The 16,723-nt window shown below is 49.1% G+C and overlaps 1 protein-coding gene across 1 annotated transcript in view; it reads left to right on the top strand.

The window, feature by feature from the left end:
- The window catches only part of GRIK5 (glutamate ionotropic receptor kainate type subunit 5), a 162,781-nt gene extending 147,210 nt beyond the window's left edge, over positions 1 to 15,571 (top strand). The window contains exons 18-20 of the mRNA XM_040415679.1: positions 7,277 to 7,405; positions 13,957 to 14,078; positions 14,754 to 15,571. Coding sequence (XP_040271613.1) covers positions 7,277 to 7,405; positions 13,957 to 14,078; positions 14,754 to 15,209 — 707 coding nt within the window. The 3' untranslated portion in view covers positions 15,210 to 15,571. The remainder of the gene's footprint in view (positions 1 to 7,276; positions 7,406 to 13,956; positions 14,079 to 14,753) is intronic.
- Positions 15,572 to 16,723: the final 1,152 nt, after the last annotated feature.

Below are 16,723 nucleotides of genomic sequence, written 5' to 3'. Positions count from 1 at the left end.
CAGAGGGGCGGCTGTGGATGTAGTGAGGTGAGTAGAAGCCTGGACAGAGGGGTGTCTGTGGATGTAGTGAGGTACGTCGAAGCCTGGACAGAGGGGCGACTGTGGATGTAGTGAGGTACGTAGAAACCTGGACAGAGGGGCGACTGTGGATGTATTGAGGTAAGTAGTAGCCTGGACAGAGGGGCAGCTGTGGATGTAGTGAGGTAAGTAGTAGCCTGGACAGAGGGGCGGCTGTGGATGTAGTGAGGTAAGTAGTAGCCTGGACAGAGGGGCGGCTGTGGATGTAGTGAGGGGTGTAGAAGCCTGGACAGAGGGGCGGCTGTGGATGTAGTGAGGTGAGTAGTAGTCTGGACAGAGGGGCGGCTGTAGATGTAGTGAGGTGAGTAGAAGCCTGGACAGAGGGGCGGCTGTGGATGTATTGAGGTAAGTAGTAGTCTGGACAGAGGGGCGGCTGTGGATGTAGTGAGGTAAGTAGTAGTCTGGACAGAGGGGCGGCTGTGGATGTAGTGAGGTAAGTAGTAGCCTGGACAGAGGGGCGGCTGTGGATGTAGTGAGGGGTGTAGAAGCCTGGACAGAGGGGCGGCTGTGGATGTAGTGAGGTGAGTAGTAGTCTGGACAGAGGGGCGGCTGTAGATGTAGTGAGGTGAGTAGAAGCCTGGACAGAGGGGCGGCTGTGGATGTAGTGAGGTAAGTAGTAGTCTGGACAGAGGGGCGGCTGTGGATGTAGTGAGGTAAGTAGTAGTCTGGACAGAGGGGCGGCTGTGGATGTAGTGAGGTAAGTAGTAGCCTGGACAGAGGGGCGGCTGTGGATGTAGTGAGGGGTGTAGAAGCCTAGACAGAGGGGCGGCTGTAGATGTAGTGAGGTGAGTAGAAGCCTGAACAGAGGGGCGGCTGTGGATGTAGTGAGGTACGTAGAAGCCTGGACAGAGGGGCGACTGTGGATGTAGTGAGGTACGTAGAAACCTGGACAGAGGGGCGACTGTGGATGTAGTGAGGTAAGTAGTAGCCTGGACAGAGGGGCGGCTGTGGATGTAGTGAGGGGTGTAGAAGCCTGGACAGAGGGGCGGGTGTGGATGTAGTGAGGTAAGTAGTAGCCTGGACAGAGGGGCGGCTGTGGATGTAGTGAGGTAAGTAGTAGCCTGGACAGAGGGGCGGCTGTGGATGTAGTGAGGTAAGTAGTAGCCTGGACAGAGGGGCAGCTGTGGATGTAGTGAGGTAAGTAGAAGACTGGACAGAGGGACGGGTGTGGATGTAGTGAGGTAAGTAGTAGCCTGGACAGAGGGGCGGCTGTGGATGTAGTGAGGTAAGTAGAAGCCTGGACAGAGGGGCGGCTGTGGATATAGTGAGGTAAGTAGAAGCCTGGACAGAGGGGCGGCTGTGGATGTAGTGAGGTAAGTAGTAGCCTGGAAAGAGGGGCGGCTGTGGATGTAGTGAGGTAAGTAAAAGCCTGGACAGAGGGGCGGGTGTGGATGTAGTGAGGTAAGTAGTAGCCTGGACAGAGGGGCGGCTGTGGATGTAGTGAGGGGTGTAGAAGCCTGACAGAGGGGCGGCTGTGGATGTAGTGAGGTGAGTAGAAACCTGGACAGAGGGGCGGCTGTAGATGTAGTGAGGTGAGTAGAAGCCTGGACAGAGGGGCGGCTGTGGATGTAGTGAGGTACGTAGAAACCTGGACAGAGGGGCGACTGTGGATATAGTGAGGTAAGTAGTAGCCTGGACAAAGGGGCGGCTGTGGATGTAGTGAGGGGTGTAGAAGCCTGGACAGAGGGGCGGGTGTGGATGTAGTGAGGTAAGTAGTAGCCTGGACAGAGGGGCGGCTGTGGATGTAGTGAGGTAAGTAGAAGCCTGGACAGAGGGGCGGCTGTGGATGTAGTGAGGGGTGTAGAAGCCTGGACAGAGGGGCGGCTGTGGATGTAGTGAGGTGAGTAGAAGCCTGGACAGAGGGGCGGCTGTGGATGTAGTGAGGTATGCAGAAACCTGGACAGAGGGGCAGCTGTGGATGTAGTGAGGTGAGTAGTAGCCTGGACAGAGGGGCGGCTGTGGATGTAGTGAGGTAAGTAGAAACCTGGACAGAGGGGCGGCTGTGGATGTAGTGAGGTGAGTAGAAGCCTGGACAGAGGGGCGGCTGTGGATGTAGTGAGGTGAGTAGTATCCTGGACAGAGAGGGCGGCTGTGGATGTAGTGAGGTGAATAGTAGCCTGGACAGAGGGGCGGCTGTGGATGTAGTGAGGTGAGTAGAAGCCTGGACAGAGGGGCGGCTGTGGATGTAGTGAGGTGAGTAGTAGCCTGGACAGAGGGGCGGCTGTGGATGTAGTGAGGTAAGTAGAAGCCTGGACAGAGGGACGGGTGTGGATGTAGTGAGGTGAGTAGTAGCCTGGACAGAGGGGCGGCTGTGGATGTAGTGAGGTAAGTAGAAGCCTGGACAGAGGGGCGGCTGTGGATGTAGTGAGGTAAGCAGAAACCTGGACAGAGGGGCGGCTGTGGATGTAGTGAGGTAAGTAGAAACCTGGACAGAGGGGCGGCTGTGGATGTAGTGAGGTGAGTAGAAGCCTGGACAGAGGGGCGGCTGTGGATGTAGTGAGGTAAGTAGAAGCCTGGACAGAGGGGCGGCTGTGGATGTAGTGAGGTAAGCAGAAACCTGGACAGAGGGGCGGCTGTGGATGTAGTGAGGTAAGTAGAAACCTGGACAGAGGGGCGGCTGTGGATGTAGTGAGGTGAGTAGAAGCCTGGACAGAGGGGCGGCTGTGGATGTAGTGAGGTGAGTAGAAGCCTGGACAGAGGGGCGGCTGTGGATGTAGTGAGGTGAATAGTAGCCTGGACAGAGGGGCGGCTGTGGATGTAGTGAGGTGAGTAGAAGCCTGGACAGAGGGGCGGCTGTGGATGTAGTGAGGTGAGTAGTAGCCTGGACAGAGGGGCGGCTGTGGATGTAGTGAGGTAAGTAGAAGCCTGGACAGAGGGACGGGTGTGGATGTAGTGAGGTAAGTAGTAGCCTGGAAAGAGGGGCGGCTGTGGATGTAGTGAGGTAAGTAAAAGCCTGGACAGAGGGGCGGGTGTGGATGTAGTGAGGTAAGTAGTAGCCTGGACAGAGGGGCGGCTGTGGATGTAGTGAGGGGTGTAGAAGCCTGACAGAGGGGCGGCTGTGGATGTAGTGAGGTGAGTAGAAACCTGGACAGAGGGGCGGCTGTAGATGTAGTGAGGTGAGTAGAAGCCTGGACAGAGGGGCGGCTGTGGATGTAGTGAGGTACGTAGAAACCTGGACAGAGGGGCGACTGTGGATATAGTGAGGTAAGTAGTAGCCTGGACAAAGGGGCGGCTGTGGATGTAGTGAGGGGTGTAGAAGCCTGGACAGAGGGGCGGGTGTGGATGTAGTGAGGTAAGTAGTAGCCTGGACAGAGGGGCGGCTGTGGATGTAGTGAGGTAAGTAGAAGCCTGGACAGAGGGGCGGCTGTGGATGTAGTGAGGGGTGTAGAAGCCTGGACAGAGGGGCGGCTGTGGATGTAGTGAGGTGAGTAGAAGCCTGGACAGAGGGGCGGCTGTGGATGTAGTGAGGTATGCAGAAACCTGGACAGAGGGGCAGCTGTGGATGTAGTGAGGTGAGTAGTAGCCTGGACAGAGGGGCGGCTGTGGATGTAGTGAGGTAAGTAGAAACCTGGACAGAGGGGCGGCTGTGGATGTAGTGAGGTGAGTAGAAGCCTGGACAGAGGGGCGGCTGTGGATGTAGTGAGGTGAGTAGTATCCTGGACAGAGAGGGCGGCTGTGGATGTAGTGAGGTGAATAGTAGCCTGGACAGAGGGGCGGCTGTGGATGTAGTGAGGTGAGTAGAAGCCTGGACAGAGGGGCGGCTGTGGATGTAGTGAGGTGAGTAGTAGCCTGGACAGAGGGGCGGCTGTGGATGTAGTGAGGTAAGTAGAAGCCTGGACAGAGGGACGGGTGTGGATGTAGTGAGGTGAGTAGTAGCCTGGACAGAGGGGCGGCTGTGGATGTAGTGAGGTAAGTAGAAGCCTGGACAGAGGGGCGGCTGTGGATGTAGTGAGGTAAGCAGAAACCTGGACAGAGGGGCGGCTGTGGATGTAGTGAGGTAAGTAGAAACCTGGACAGAGGGGCGGCTGTGGATGTAGTGAGGTGAGTAGAAGCCTGGACAGAGGGGCGGCTGTGGATGTAGTGAGGTAAGTAGAAGCCTGGACAGAGGGGCGGCTGTGGATGTAGTGAGGTAAGCAGAAACCTGGACAGAGGGGCGGCTGTGGATGTAGTGAGGTAAGTAGAAACCTGGACAGAGGGGCGGCTGTGGATGTAGTGAGGTGAGTAGAAGCCTGGACAGAGGGGCGGCTGTGGATGTAGTGAGGTGAGTAGAAGCCTGGACAGAGGGGCGGCTGTGGATGTAGTGAGGTGAATAGTAGCCTGGACAGAGGGGCGGCTGTGGATGTAGTGAGGTGAGTAGAAGCCTGGACAGAGGGGCGGCTGTGGATGTAGTGAGGTGAGTAGTAGCCTGGACTGAGGGGCGGCTGTGGATGTAGTGAGGTAAGTAGAAGCCTGGACAGAGGGACGGGTGTGGATGTAGTGAGGTGAGTAGTAGCCTGGACAGAGGGGCGGCTGTGGATGTAGTGAGGTAAGTAGAAGCCTGGACAGAGGGGCGGCTGTGGATGTAGTGAGGTAAGTAGAAGCCTGGACAGAGGGACGGGTGTGGATGTAGTGAGGTGAGTAGTAGCTAATGATTCCTACTCTGAATGGTCCCTGGTTATAAGTGGTGACCCCAAGGTTCTGTGCTGGGTCCGCTATTATTTAACTTATTCATTAAAGGGAACCTGTCACCTGGATTTTGGGTATAGAGCTGAGGATATGGGTTGCTAGATGGCCGCTAGCACATCCGCAATACCCAGTCCCCATAGCTCTGTGTGCTTTTATTGTGTAAAAAAAACCGATTTGATACATATGCAATTTAACCGGAGATGAGTCCTGTCCCCGACTCATCTCACATACAGGACTCATCTCAGGTTCATTTGCATATGTATCAAATCGTTTTTTTTTACACAATAAAAGCACACAGAGCTATGGGGACTGGGTATTGCAGATCTGCTAGTGGCCATCTAGCAGCCCATGTCCTCAGCTCTATACACAAAATCCCGGTGACAGGTTCCCTTTAATGACATAGAGGATGGGAGTAGTAGTGCTGTTTCTAGTTTTGCAGCTGACACCAATCCTTGTAATACAGCCCAGTCTGTGGAAGATGTTAATAAGTTACAAGCTGTTTGGGCCTCCACTTGGCAAATGAGGTTCAGTATAGATAAATGTAAAGTTCTGCACCTGGGGGGTAATAATCTGCATGCAGCATATGTCCTGGGGTAGTAACACTGGGAGAGTCACTTGTAGAGAAGCATCTGGGTGTATTAGTAGATCATAGACTAAATACCAGCATGCAATGCCAGTCATCTGCCTCTAAGGTATGGATTCTTGGGACAGGGATGTAATATTGCCGCTATACAAAGCGTTGGTACGGCCTCACCTGGAATACGCGGTTCAGTTCTGGGCACCAGTCCATAAAAAGGAAGCCCTGGAGTTAGAAAAAGTGCAAAGGAGAGCAACTAAACTGATAAAGGGTCTGGAAGATCTCAGCTCGGAGAAAAGAGTAAAAGAACTGAATTTGTTTAGCCTTGAAAAAAAACGTCTAAGGGGGGACATGATTAACCTGTACCAATATAGAAATGGACCATAGAAGAAATATCAAGAGAAGCTATTCTGTGTCAAACCCCCTCAAAAAACAAGGGGCCGCTCCCTGCGCCTGGAGAAAAAAGACTAAATCGTAAGAGGCGAGAAGCATTCTTTACAGTAAGAGCAGTGAATCTCTGGAATAGCCGCAGGAGCCGCTCACAGCAAATACAGGAGATGCTTCAAAAAAGGTTTAGATGATTTTTTATTTCAAACATTGAGGCTTCAGACAACGTATAGAAATCTCCTTCTATGCACCCTTTCCCTTTGTCTCCATCCTTCTTTAAAAGGAAGATGGACGTTGATCCAGGGATTTGTTCTGATGGCCACATCTGTAGTTGGGAAGGATTTCTTTTTCTCTCCTATTGATCCCCTGGATCAATACAGCTGGATTACAGGTTGGACTTGATGGACTTTTGTCTATTTCCAACCTTAACAACTATGTAACTATAAGGAATCTATTGAGAGGTGATTGCTCCAGAGTCACCTGCACATGGGATTGTCTTCAGCTGGACCATGGGTGTGAGAAGTTGGGCGATCGTTCGATATCTGGCAGGCCAGTATAAGCCTAGTTGGGATGACGAGAAACGAGTCCGGGTGCATTCACATGACCATATGTTTTTTTTTGTGGTATGCAAAACACAGATCCGCAAAAAATACGGGTGACATCAATGTGACATCTGTGTTGCATCCGTTTTTTTACGCGGATCTATTGTAACCATGCCTATTCATATCTGCAAAATGGACAAGACTAGGACATGTTCTATCTTTTTTGCCGGACTGTGGAATGGACATACGGATGCGGACAGCATGCAGATTCCGCAAAAAATGCAGATTGGATGCGGACCAAAAATACGGTTGTGTGAATGAGGCCTAAATCCAATTAAAAAAACAGAATCAAAAACTTCTGGTAATTAATGTGGATTTGAAGGGACCGCAGCAGATCTACCTCACTAGTTGGTGGGTCTCTTGGGTTGAATGGAGATTCATCATGTCCTATTCAGACAGTGGAAATCCATGCAATGTGTCTTGTGCCTTCTCACATTGTGCAGCGAACACACTCAGGGTTATATGGGTGCTGTGTGGGTGCAGTCAGGAGGAGGAACAGTATGGGGGCAGGGTATAGAAGTGCTTATAGGGGAAAGTTGGCTGTGGTCTGACTTCTATTGGTGAAGAGGTGAAGCATGATCTGGATGAAGCCCTAGTATTGCCAGCCATTGCAGTGAACATCCAGCTGTGGGAACCCTTGAAGGGCAAGCATACCATGATACCAACCATTGCCTGGAGTTGGATCATGGAGCTTCCAGGATTAGAAAAACATGGCAGCTTTCTTCCAGAAGCAACAGGTCATATCTGGTATTACAGTTCAGCTCAATTAAAGTGACTAGGGCATATTGAAGTACCACACACAACCCATGGACAAGAGTCACTGGGCACTGTTTCTGGAAGAAAGCTGCCATGTTTCTCTAGTCATGGACAACCCCTTTAAGACCACTCATTCTTGTAGGAAATGTTATTGTTTTTATTTAGCCAATGATGGAGACTCATTCCTGTGTACGGCCTTATCTCTACCTAGAATCCCCCTACAGAGATGAGATCACACTTGCAATCCTCCAACTTCAAGAAAATAATCGCTTGGAGATCTTGAAACGCAAATGGTGGGAAGAAGGGAAGTGCCCCAAGGAAGAAGACCACCGTGCAAAAGGTCAGTGTTATACTGGTCACTGAAACACTGCCGTATGAGCTATGAAGATCTCATCTTGTGAACTTCTGTTCTCTCTTCTCACCCCTTGTGTCCCATTGTCATCCCATTCTTTCGGCATCAGAGTGGACTAGGGAAACATCTGGAACCTCTGTCAATCTCATCCACTCACATTCTGGTAAATCATCTTCATTGTCTGGTACTTTGCAGTCCTTCTTGTTGTGTCCTCCATGCATCTCTCCAGTGGAGCACATCTCCTATCTATACCTTTCATCTATACCAAGCATCTCCCACCTATATCCTTCATCTATTCCAAGCATTTCCCACCTCTATCTTTCTTCTATTTCCAGCATCTCCCACCCATATCCTTCATCTATTTTGAGCATCTCCCACTTATATCTTTCTTCTATTCCCAGCATCTCCAACCTATATCATTCATCTATTCCCAGCATCACCCACCTATAGCCTTCATCTATTTTGAACATCTCCCACCCATATACTTCATCTATTTCAACCATCTCCCACCTCTATCTTTCTTCTATTCCCAGCATCTTCCACCTATATCCTTGATCTATTCCCAGGATCTCCCACCTATATCCTTCATCTATTTTGAACATCTCCCACCTCTATCTTTCTTCTATTCCCAGCATCTTCCACCTATATCCTTCATCTATTCCCAGCATCTCCCACCTCTATGCTTCATCTATTCCGAGCATCACCGACCTATAGCCTTCATCTATTTTTAGCATCTCCCACCCATATCCTTCACCTATTCCCAGGATCTCCCACCTATATCCTTCATCTATTCCGAGCATCACCCACCTATATCTTTCATCTATTCCGAGCATCACCTACCCATATCATCATCTCTTCTGAGCATCTTCCACCCATATCCTTCATCTATTCTGTGCATCTTCCACCTATATCCTTCATCTATTCCCAGCATCTCCCACCTCTATGCTTCATCTATTCCGAGCATCACCCACCTATAGCCTTCATCTATTTTTAGCATCTCCCACCCATATCCTTCACCTATTCCCAGGATCTCCCACCTATATCCTTCATCTATTCCGAGCATCACCCACCTATATCCTTCATCTATTCCGAGCATCACCTACCCATATCATCATCTCTTCTGAGCATCTCCCACCCATTTCCTTCACCTGTTTTGAGCATCTTCCACCCATATCCTTCATCTATTCTGTGCATCTTCCACCTATATCCTTCACCTATTCTCAGAATCTCCCACCTATATCCTTCATCTATTCCGAGCATCACCCACCCATATCCATCATCTCTTCTGAGCATCACCCACCCATTTCCTTCACCTGTTTTGAGCATCTTCCACCCATATCCTTCATCTATTCTGTGCATCTTCCGCCTATATCCTTCATCTGTTCCCAGCATCTCCCACCCATATCCTTCAACTATTCTCAGCATCTCCCACCTATATCCTTTATCTATTTCAAGCATCTCCCACCCATATCTTTCATTTATCCGTCATCTATACTGAGCATCTCTCACCTGTAATATACCACCTCTAACCTTCTTCTATTCCAAACATTCCCCACCCATATCCTTCTTCTATTCCAAACATTCCCCACCCATATCCTTCATCTATTCCCAGGATCACCAACCCATATCCCTCATCTTTTCTGAGCATCTCCCACTTATTCATTCATCTTTTTCCAGCATCTCCCACCAATATTCTTCTTCTATTTCCAGCATGTTCCACCTATTTCCTTCTTCTTTTTTCCAGCATCTCCCACCTATATGCCTGACACGACTTAGGTGCATAAAACCACCAAACTATGAAAAAATATACAAAAGATAACATACAGAGTAAAGTAACAGTCACCACAAATGAGCAAGCTCCCCATTAACCAGTTCCCAACCCAGCATCTGGCTGACACCCATATGATACAAATAGAGGTGGTAGTCACAAGACATCTTACCCAATCAATGTCATGACCTCACTGTTACATTCCTAGATGCTTTCTAGCCCTTTCTAAGGGTCTTCAGTGTGCAGTACACGCGTACAGTTGCTTCAGACCTTAGGAACGCAGCCTGGTACCTGGTACCACTAACCAACTACATTACAAGGAATTAAAGGGAAAGAACCAGTAAAATAAACCTTGCCACACAGAGAGGCAGGCACAGTCCTTCTACCTGAGACTGGACCATTTCTTGGGTCAAAGGAATGGGCTCCATGATACCTGTTTCTTTGGTCTAGGTGAAACCTTATGTAAGGCTGCACCCAGAAATGGGACGGGATGGGGGTAATGGAACGATCACGTGATGTGAGCAAATTAATTCTTTATGTTGCACGCTCCTCTCCCCTCTCTTGACACGTCTGCTTTAATAGCTTCATGCACTCCCCATGTAATAACCATCCTGGACCATCTATTCTTATGGCTCTATGTTCTGCCATTCCTTTATTATTTCTAGTAGAAGTTATGAATGAATTGCCAGCAGTCTGCAGTGAGGGTACAGAGGGGTGTTACCAGTTGGAGGGGGGGGGGGGGGGGGGGTGTACCTGCACAGTCTGACTGTATCCAATCAGTGCTGCCGTTTTCAGACTGTGCAGGGACAACCCCCAACTGGTTACCACATAGCACACACCAGCCACCCTAAACAAATACAGACCCTCCATACAGGTTCCCATGTTAAAAAAAAAAAGAAGTATTCAGCACGGAATATGTTTTTTTTTTTTAACTGGATGCCTCTGAGTGCAAACTGCACTGCTCCATACATCAGGAAAGCCATATATCGATGTATTCCAGCCTCAATTGGGTGAATGGGGACAGATTGATAAGCTTGTGCTATTGTCAGAATCTACAGTTTTCTATCTATGAAAACAAGCAAGGATCTGTAATGAAGGAGATTCCCAACTTATTTCCACAAATCAAAATTAACACGAGTTTGTTATTTGCGCTGAGTTGAAGACAAGAGAGATACAATTGTTTACAAAATCTATATATTTATTTATAAAAATAATAATAAAATATAGAATTGGTTACAAACAAAGAATAAAGGGATTCTGTCACCTCGTTTTAGCTTATAGAGCTGCGGACATGCACGGATAGATCGCCGCTAGCATGTCCGCAATATACCTGTCCCATAAAGCGGTGTCCTTTTATTGTGTTTAAAAAATGATTTTTAGAGATATGTAAATGAGCCTTGTAAGGTACCCAAGGGGCTGCACTAACCTTACTGGAGCCCAGCCACGCCGCCCTGTAAAGGAGCCCAGCACCGCGTATGTCCTCCAAATCTCCTCCTTTCTTCACAGGTAGATTGCTGTAATCTCGCGATGCGTGAGCTCGCGCATGCGCAGTTCCTTCCCTAAGGCTGATGCCAGCACAGTGAAGGAACACTATACCGGCACTGCGCATGCGCGATCTCGCGCATCGCAAGATTACGGCACACATAGGGGCAATAGTGTTCTATGTAAAAGTTTGTGTAATTACATTTAATTCTAATATTTTCTAAAGATCTAGTAGAAAGATAACCATTGACCTAAGCCCTGGACAAAGCCCTAAATAAGGGGGAAAAGGACATTAATGGATACCAACCGTCAGACATATAGTCTGCTTATAGATATACTACTCTAAGACCATCTTAATCTTCTTTCGCCACATACTTTGAAAGTGAGGTAGTTAGTTCCAAACGCTTTTCACACATAACAAAAAAAAAAAACACCTAATTCTATATATTTTAAAATGAAAAAACCTTGTTAATAATACATACTAATACATTTCAATGGGTACACTCAAACAATATATAGCGACTATAGTTTGGATATGAAGAAAGTACAGGTTTATATTTTACTTCCAATTATTCAACGAAATAAGCATATAGATGTTGCCTATAATATCATAATATAATCACTACAATGAATAGTACAGATACATCAGGCAACTTTTAAATAATCCCCTTTTCTATTCATTGAGAGAAGAAAGTAAATCTTTAGAACACTCCGTCTCTTGTTCATTGTCTTTTGTAGAGGCCCGAAGTATCTTGATGGTACCTGTCTGAGACCCCCACAGTTTACGACATGAGAATGTTTATGTTAGGATTCCTGACTCTTCCTCATAAGTCTTTGTCCAAACAGAATAAACTCGCATTGACCTTCTAGCAAGCAGACAAAATGGCTACCATAATGCCTACATACCAATCTGTAAAGTAATATGTATAGGCCTTTCAAATATTGATTCCTTTCTGCCCAGTATTCCTGACAGTATAGACTGGGTGCAGCTTGAAAACCTGAATCTCCATTGGGATCTCCAAAGAAAGAAGGATCTTTACACAAACCACCTGTGGTCAACAGACAAGTCCAATGGCGGCTAAAATGCTGCAACCTACTGAGCCAAATACCAGGTTACCCTCGCCCTCAACACAGTGCAGCATTAAAGACAGGAGTGCGGTACAAGCTGCAGGCAGTGGAGTGAAAACGTTTGAAAAGGGGGCACTAGCTGCATTTAGGATTTTTGGCTCAAAAGCAATTTTGTTACAGGATTTTAAGATAATTCATGGTCAAAGTTCAACATTGGTAAAGATTGTTCAGGAGAGGAGAGAGAGAGGCTGAGCCATCCGGGGAGCGGTCACTGAAGTTCACTGTAAATGGCGTTCTGCAGCTGCTATGTACACTGATATAGAGAAGCTGCAGAAACCAAATGTTAATACGCTACCTGCAGCGGTCCTACGGTCACAGGCATGTGGCTCACCATGTGAGGTCCTTCAAGGGAATGGGAACTAGCTGGTACCCTGTTAGTCTATGCCAGCTGTCACATAGATGGGTCCTGCCAGTCACCCGCTGATGTATATACTGTAGATGCCCAGCTCTTCAGTAGTCAGTGTAAAGGAGGGAACTGGAGTCAGAGAAGCAGAGAGATTGTGGCCCATTTCCCTATTGTCACCCCCTGTCAGCAGTAACAGTGATCCGGCGCATCCGGAAGAGCCTGCATGCATACCTATAGGGGTTACAATTATAAAATGCCAAGGGTAGATTAAAATTCATTAATTTCAACTTGCCCATAGCTCCGATCATTGGACTCCCAAATTGTTCAAAGCACGCCTCCTTCTAATGGGAACATCCCGTTTACATGCAACTAGTAAACCATTTGTGGACCCAAACATGACGTTTTATAGAACAATAGACAGTCCTAACAGCAGCCATAGGTTTTCATCAGCTGCCCCCCATCGATTAGTAGTGGTTACTAGAATTAGGAATGCCCCCGCACTCCTGTTGGTATGTAGTCCTGCAGGTGTCCTGGGGGTAGATAGTCCTAAATGGTGTCCTGGGGGAATATGGTCCTGTTGGTGGCCTGGAAGTATATAGTCCTGTAGGTGTCCTGGGGGTAGATAGTCGTGTAGGTGTCCTGGGGGAATCTAGTCCTAAATGGTGTCCTGGGGAAATATAGTCCTTTAGGTAGCCTGGGAGTACATAGTCCTATAGGTGTCCTGGGAGTACATAGTCCTGTAGGTGTCCTGGGAGTACATAGTCCTATAGGTGTCCTGGGAGTACATAGTCCTATAGGTGTCCTGGGAGTACATAGCCCTGTAGGTGTCCTGGGAGTACATAGTCCTGTAGGTGTCCTGGGAGTACATAGTCCTGTAGGTGTCCTGGGAGTACATAGTCCTGTAGGTGTCCTGGGAGTACATAGTCCTGTAAGTGTCCTGGGAGTACATAGTCCTATAGGTGTCCTGGGAGTACATAGTCCTGTAGGTGTCCTGGGAGTACATAGTCCTATAGGTGTCCTGGGAGTACATAGTCCTGTAGGTGTCCTGGGAGTACATAGTCCTATAGGTGTCCTGGGAGTACATAGTCCTATAGGTGTCCTGGGAGTACATAGTCCTGTAGGTGTCCTGGGAGTACATAGTCCTATAGGTGTCCTGGGAGTACATAGTCCTGTAGGTGTCCTGGGAGTACATAGTCCTGTAGGTGTCATGGAAGTATATAGTCCTGTAAGTGTCCTGGGAGTAGTAGCAGCCATATGGCTCTCCAAAATTACTTGTTGGTGCTGGAGAATCAGTGAACGGTGCAGAAGAAAACTGTCTGACAACTCTGGGGCACAATAAGCAGGAGAAAGATCAGTTCAGGTTTTGCCCCATTGTCCCCCTATTCCCATGGGAACAACACGTTGGTGGGGAATCTGGTCGATACATAAGTGTTTTTTCCCGCTAGGGTTAGAAGTTAGGGTTAGAAGGCTCCCACCATGTCCTTCTGCCACTGCATGGGGGGCATGAAGCAGTATGAGCAGGGCCTCTTAACTTTGCTATAGCCCCCAGTATCTCATAGTTGCTCTTCCTTATTCTTCCTGTAGTATCTGCTGAACTTCCATATAAAGAATGTTGAGGAGGAGGCAGCGCAGGGCCCTACAACAAGCACCTCGTCTGGTTTCTCATAGTGTGTAGGTCAGCCTAGCACCATAGAATTCCCAGCCAAGTGTGCATTACTGTGCATGAGGCCTGCAGTATGCCATACGACAGATCCATCATGGTAGATCTGGCCCCAGAGAACTGTAACTCTAATATGTCTGCATGTGTACTTGCAGGACTAGGCATGGAGAACATTGGCGGTATCTTTGTGGTCCTCATCTGTGGCCTAATTATTGCTGTGTTTGTGGCCATCATGGAGTTCGTCTGGTCAACGAGACGCTCAGTGGACAATGAAGAGGTGAGGAGAGCTTCCACAGTGTGCGATGGTGCTGTGGACCTGTCGATGGTGCTGTGGACCTGTCGATGGTGCTGTGGACCTGTCGATGGCGCTGTGGACCGGTCGATGGTGCTGTGTTTCTGTCGATGGCGCTGTGGACCTGTCGATGGCACTGTGGTCCTGTCCATGGTGTTCCTGTCTTGTTGATGTGTTTCTCCCTGTATTGTGTTTGTCTACAACACAAAACGCTCCCCCACCCCCGCGCTGGCTGCCTGTCGATGGTGCTGTGGACCTGTCGATGGTGCTGTGGACCTGTCGATGGCGCTGTGGACCGGTCGATGGTGCTGTGTTTCTGTCGATGGTGCTGTGGACCTGTCGATGGCACTGTGGTCCTGTCCATGGTGTTCCTGTCTTGTTGATGTGTTTCTCCCTGTATTGTGTTTGTCTACAACACAAAACGCTCCCCCACCCCCGCGCTGGCTGCCTCCTGGGGGTGCCACTATTATTTACACAGCACTTCTGCCCTAGTTCTGCAGTAGATGTTCTTTGTGTCCCCCAGTGGTTGGTGCGTGGCGTTTCGCCCACTCTCCATTCCCCGCTGCTCTGCTTTCTTCTTCCCACATATTTCCCTCTTTATACTTTTGCCTTTCGTTCTGTTTTCCATCTCTTTTTCTCATCTCTGTTCTCGTTCCTCAGATTTCCGTATGTCAAGAGATGCTGAGTGAACTTCGCAGCGCGGTGTCCTGTAAGAAGACATCACGTTCACGTCACCGCCGACGGCCGCCACGTCACCTTCATGGGAGGACTCTACTTTCCCTCAGTCGACCGCCTCGAGCGACCAGAGAGACACGCCTCTGCAATGGACGCCTTTACCAGACCCACCAGCACCCTCCGGCTCCTCCTCCCCCTCCCCCTGCCCCAGGTGCCCAGCGGCTCCAAGAGGACGCCCCGTCTTCCTCTGGTCGGGGAGGGTGTGCCCATTTCAGAATCTGCCAGGAATGTCGGCGGATACAGACTCTACGAGGCCCGCCACCACTACCTAGACCACCGCAGTCTCCAAAACCTCCACCTCCTCCTGCTCCAGAGGACCTAACACCCCTCTCACATCACCGGAGACTGGCAGACCCTCTAGATGCCAGTGCCCCCGAGTGATGGTGGGGGTCACAGAGACTGGTTGTATGGACCTTTAATGTGACAGGAGGAGAGGAAGAGGCAGAGAATGTCGGGGCATCTGGACGGCGGACATCTGTCCTTTCCCCTGTTCTTCCCAACACTCTGTTTTGGGGTGGGGGTCTTCATGAAGCCTCCTCTGTATTCATCAGAAACACTGCGTTGCCTCAGTCTTACAATGTACGCTGTGCGTGCGAAATAAACTGTCCCCCCAACAATCCACCTGCTGTTTTTGACCATTTGTTAGTGCCCTGCAGATATGGAGGCCTCTGTCCCTGCTCAAGGTCACCACATGCAGTAACCTGACAGCGGCGTCGCGGTAAGGAGAGCGTCATCCAGATTGGGTCGACTGCCATCGCTGACTGCCCTCTCTAGAGCGCAGGTTTAGATACTGAACCCGACATTGTGATACCTGATGACATGGCGGCAGTATCTCTGCAGTATCCCCTTTTTCTATACGCACAAATCTGAGAGAGGAGCCGGGGCCATAACTGTCTGGCAATTGATTACGACACAACTTGTGGCTTTGATGCAAATGAATTGAGTGGAGAGTATCTTGGCGTCTGTCTTATTACAGTGCCCCCCCCCCCCTTCCCCCTTATTACAGATTCACTCCATGACAAACCCGGAGCAGGCCTTATTTCCTTGAAAAAATATCTTAGGGCATGAAAACTTTTGCAACCATGGTTAAAATGTATCCAGTAACAGCTCCCATGCAGATCTATGCATCCCTGTGGGTAGTCGGATCCTGCAGACACGCTTCAAGGCGCCTTCACACAGCAGAATCTGTTGCAGAAATGTTTGCCGTGTCAGAGGCAGCTTTATTCTTTTGCTTGTTCCCAACCTACAGACAGTAGAGGGGAGTAAAGTGCGACTACAAAGGGTTTGCATTGTTGAGAGTTGCAAAAGTCTACACATCCAGCGATGTGAGCGTCAGATATGTGCATCTCTCGACACAATGGGGGCACATTTACTTATGGACTTGCAAAAGTCTTTTAGACGTAAAAAGTGTCGCAAGTCTCCTTTTCTGCACAATTTCGGTGCATGGATGGTTTTGTAACTTGTACGCCAGTTGGGCGGGGGCGCGTCGGGGGCCATGACGGGTCTGGGATTCCAACCTCAGCAAATTTACTGACATTTGCACCTGGAAACAGGCACAACAGGGACTGTCGTAGTTTTTACTCCAGGCCCACGGACTGCCACAGACGCACACCTCGTCATAAATTAGACATAGCGCAGAGGCGGAAACTCAGACCAGCTTAGTACATGTGCCCCAATGACTCCTGAGATGCAGCCGAATAATAGAGACCTGGAGACCAAGGACTAGTTAAAGGTGATGTCTGAGATAACTGAAAATGTTCCCCACGCCAGTAAACGCTATGCAACAAAGCCCCCATATTCACCTGCCCCTCCCCCGATGATTGTATACAAGGCTGCTGAGGGCAGTGACTGGCTGCAGTGGTCACACAACGTATACATGACTGCTGCAACCTTAC

Source organism: Bufo bufo, chromosome 1 (genome assembly GCF_905171765.1).
Source record: "Bufo bufo chromosome 1, aBufBuf1.1, whole genome shotgun sequence".
NCBI classification, from domain to species: Eukaryota; Metazoa; Chordata; class Amphibia; order Anura; family Bufonidae; genus Bufo; species Bufo bufo.
This window is presented reverse-complemented; position numbering and strand designations above follow the sequence as displayed.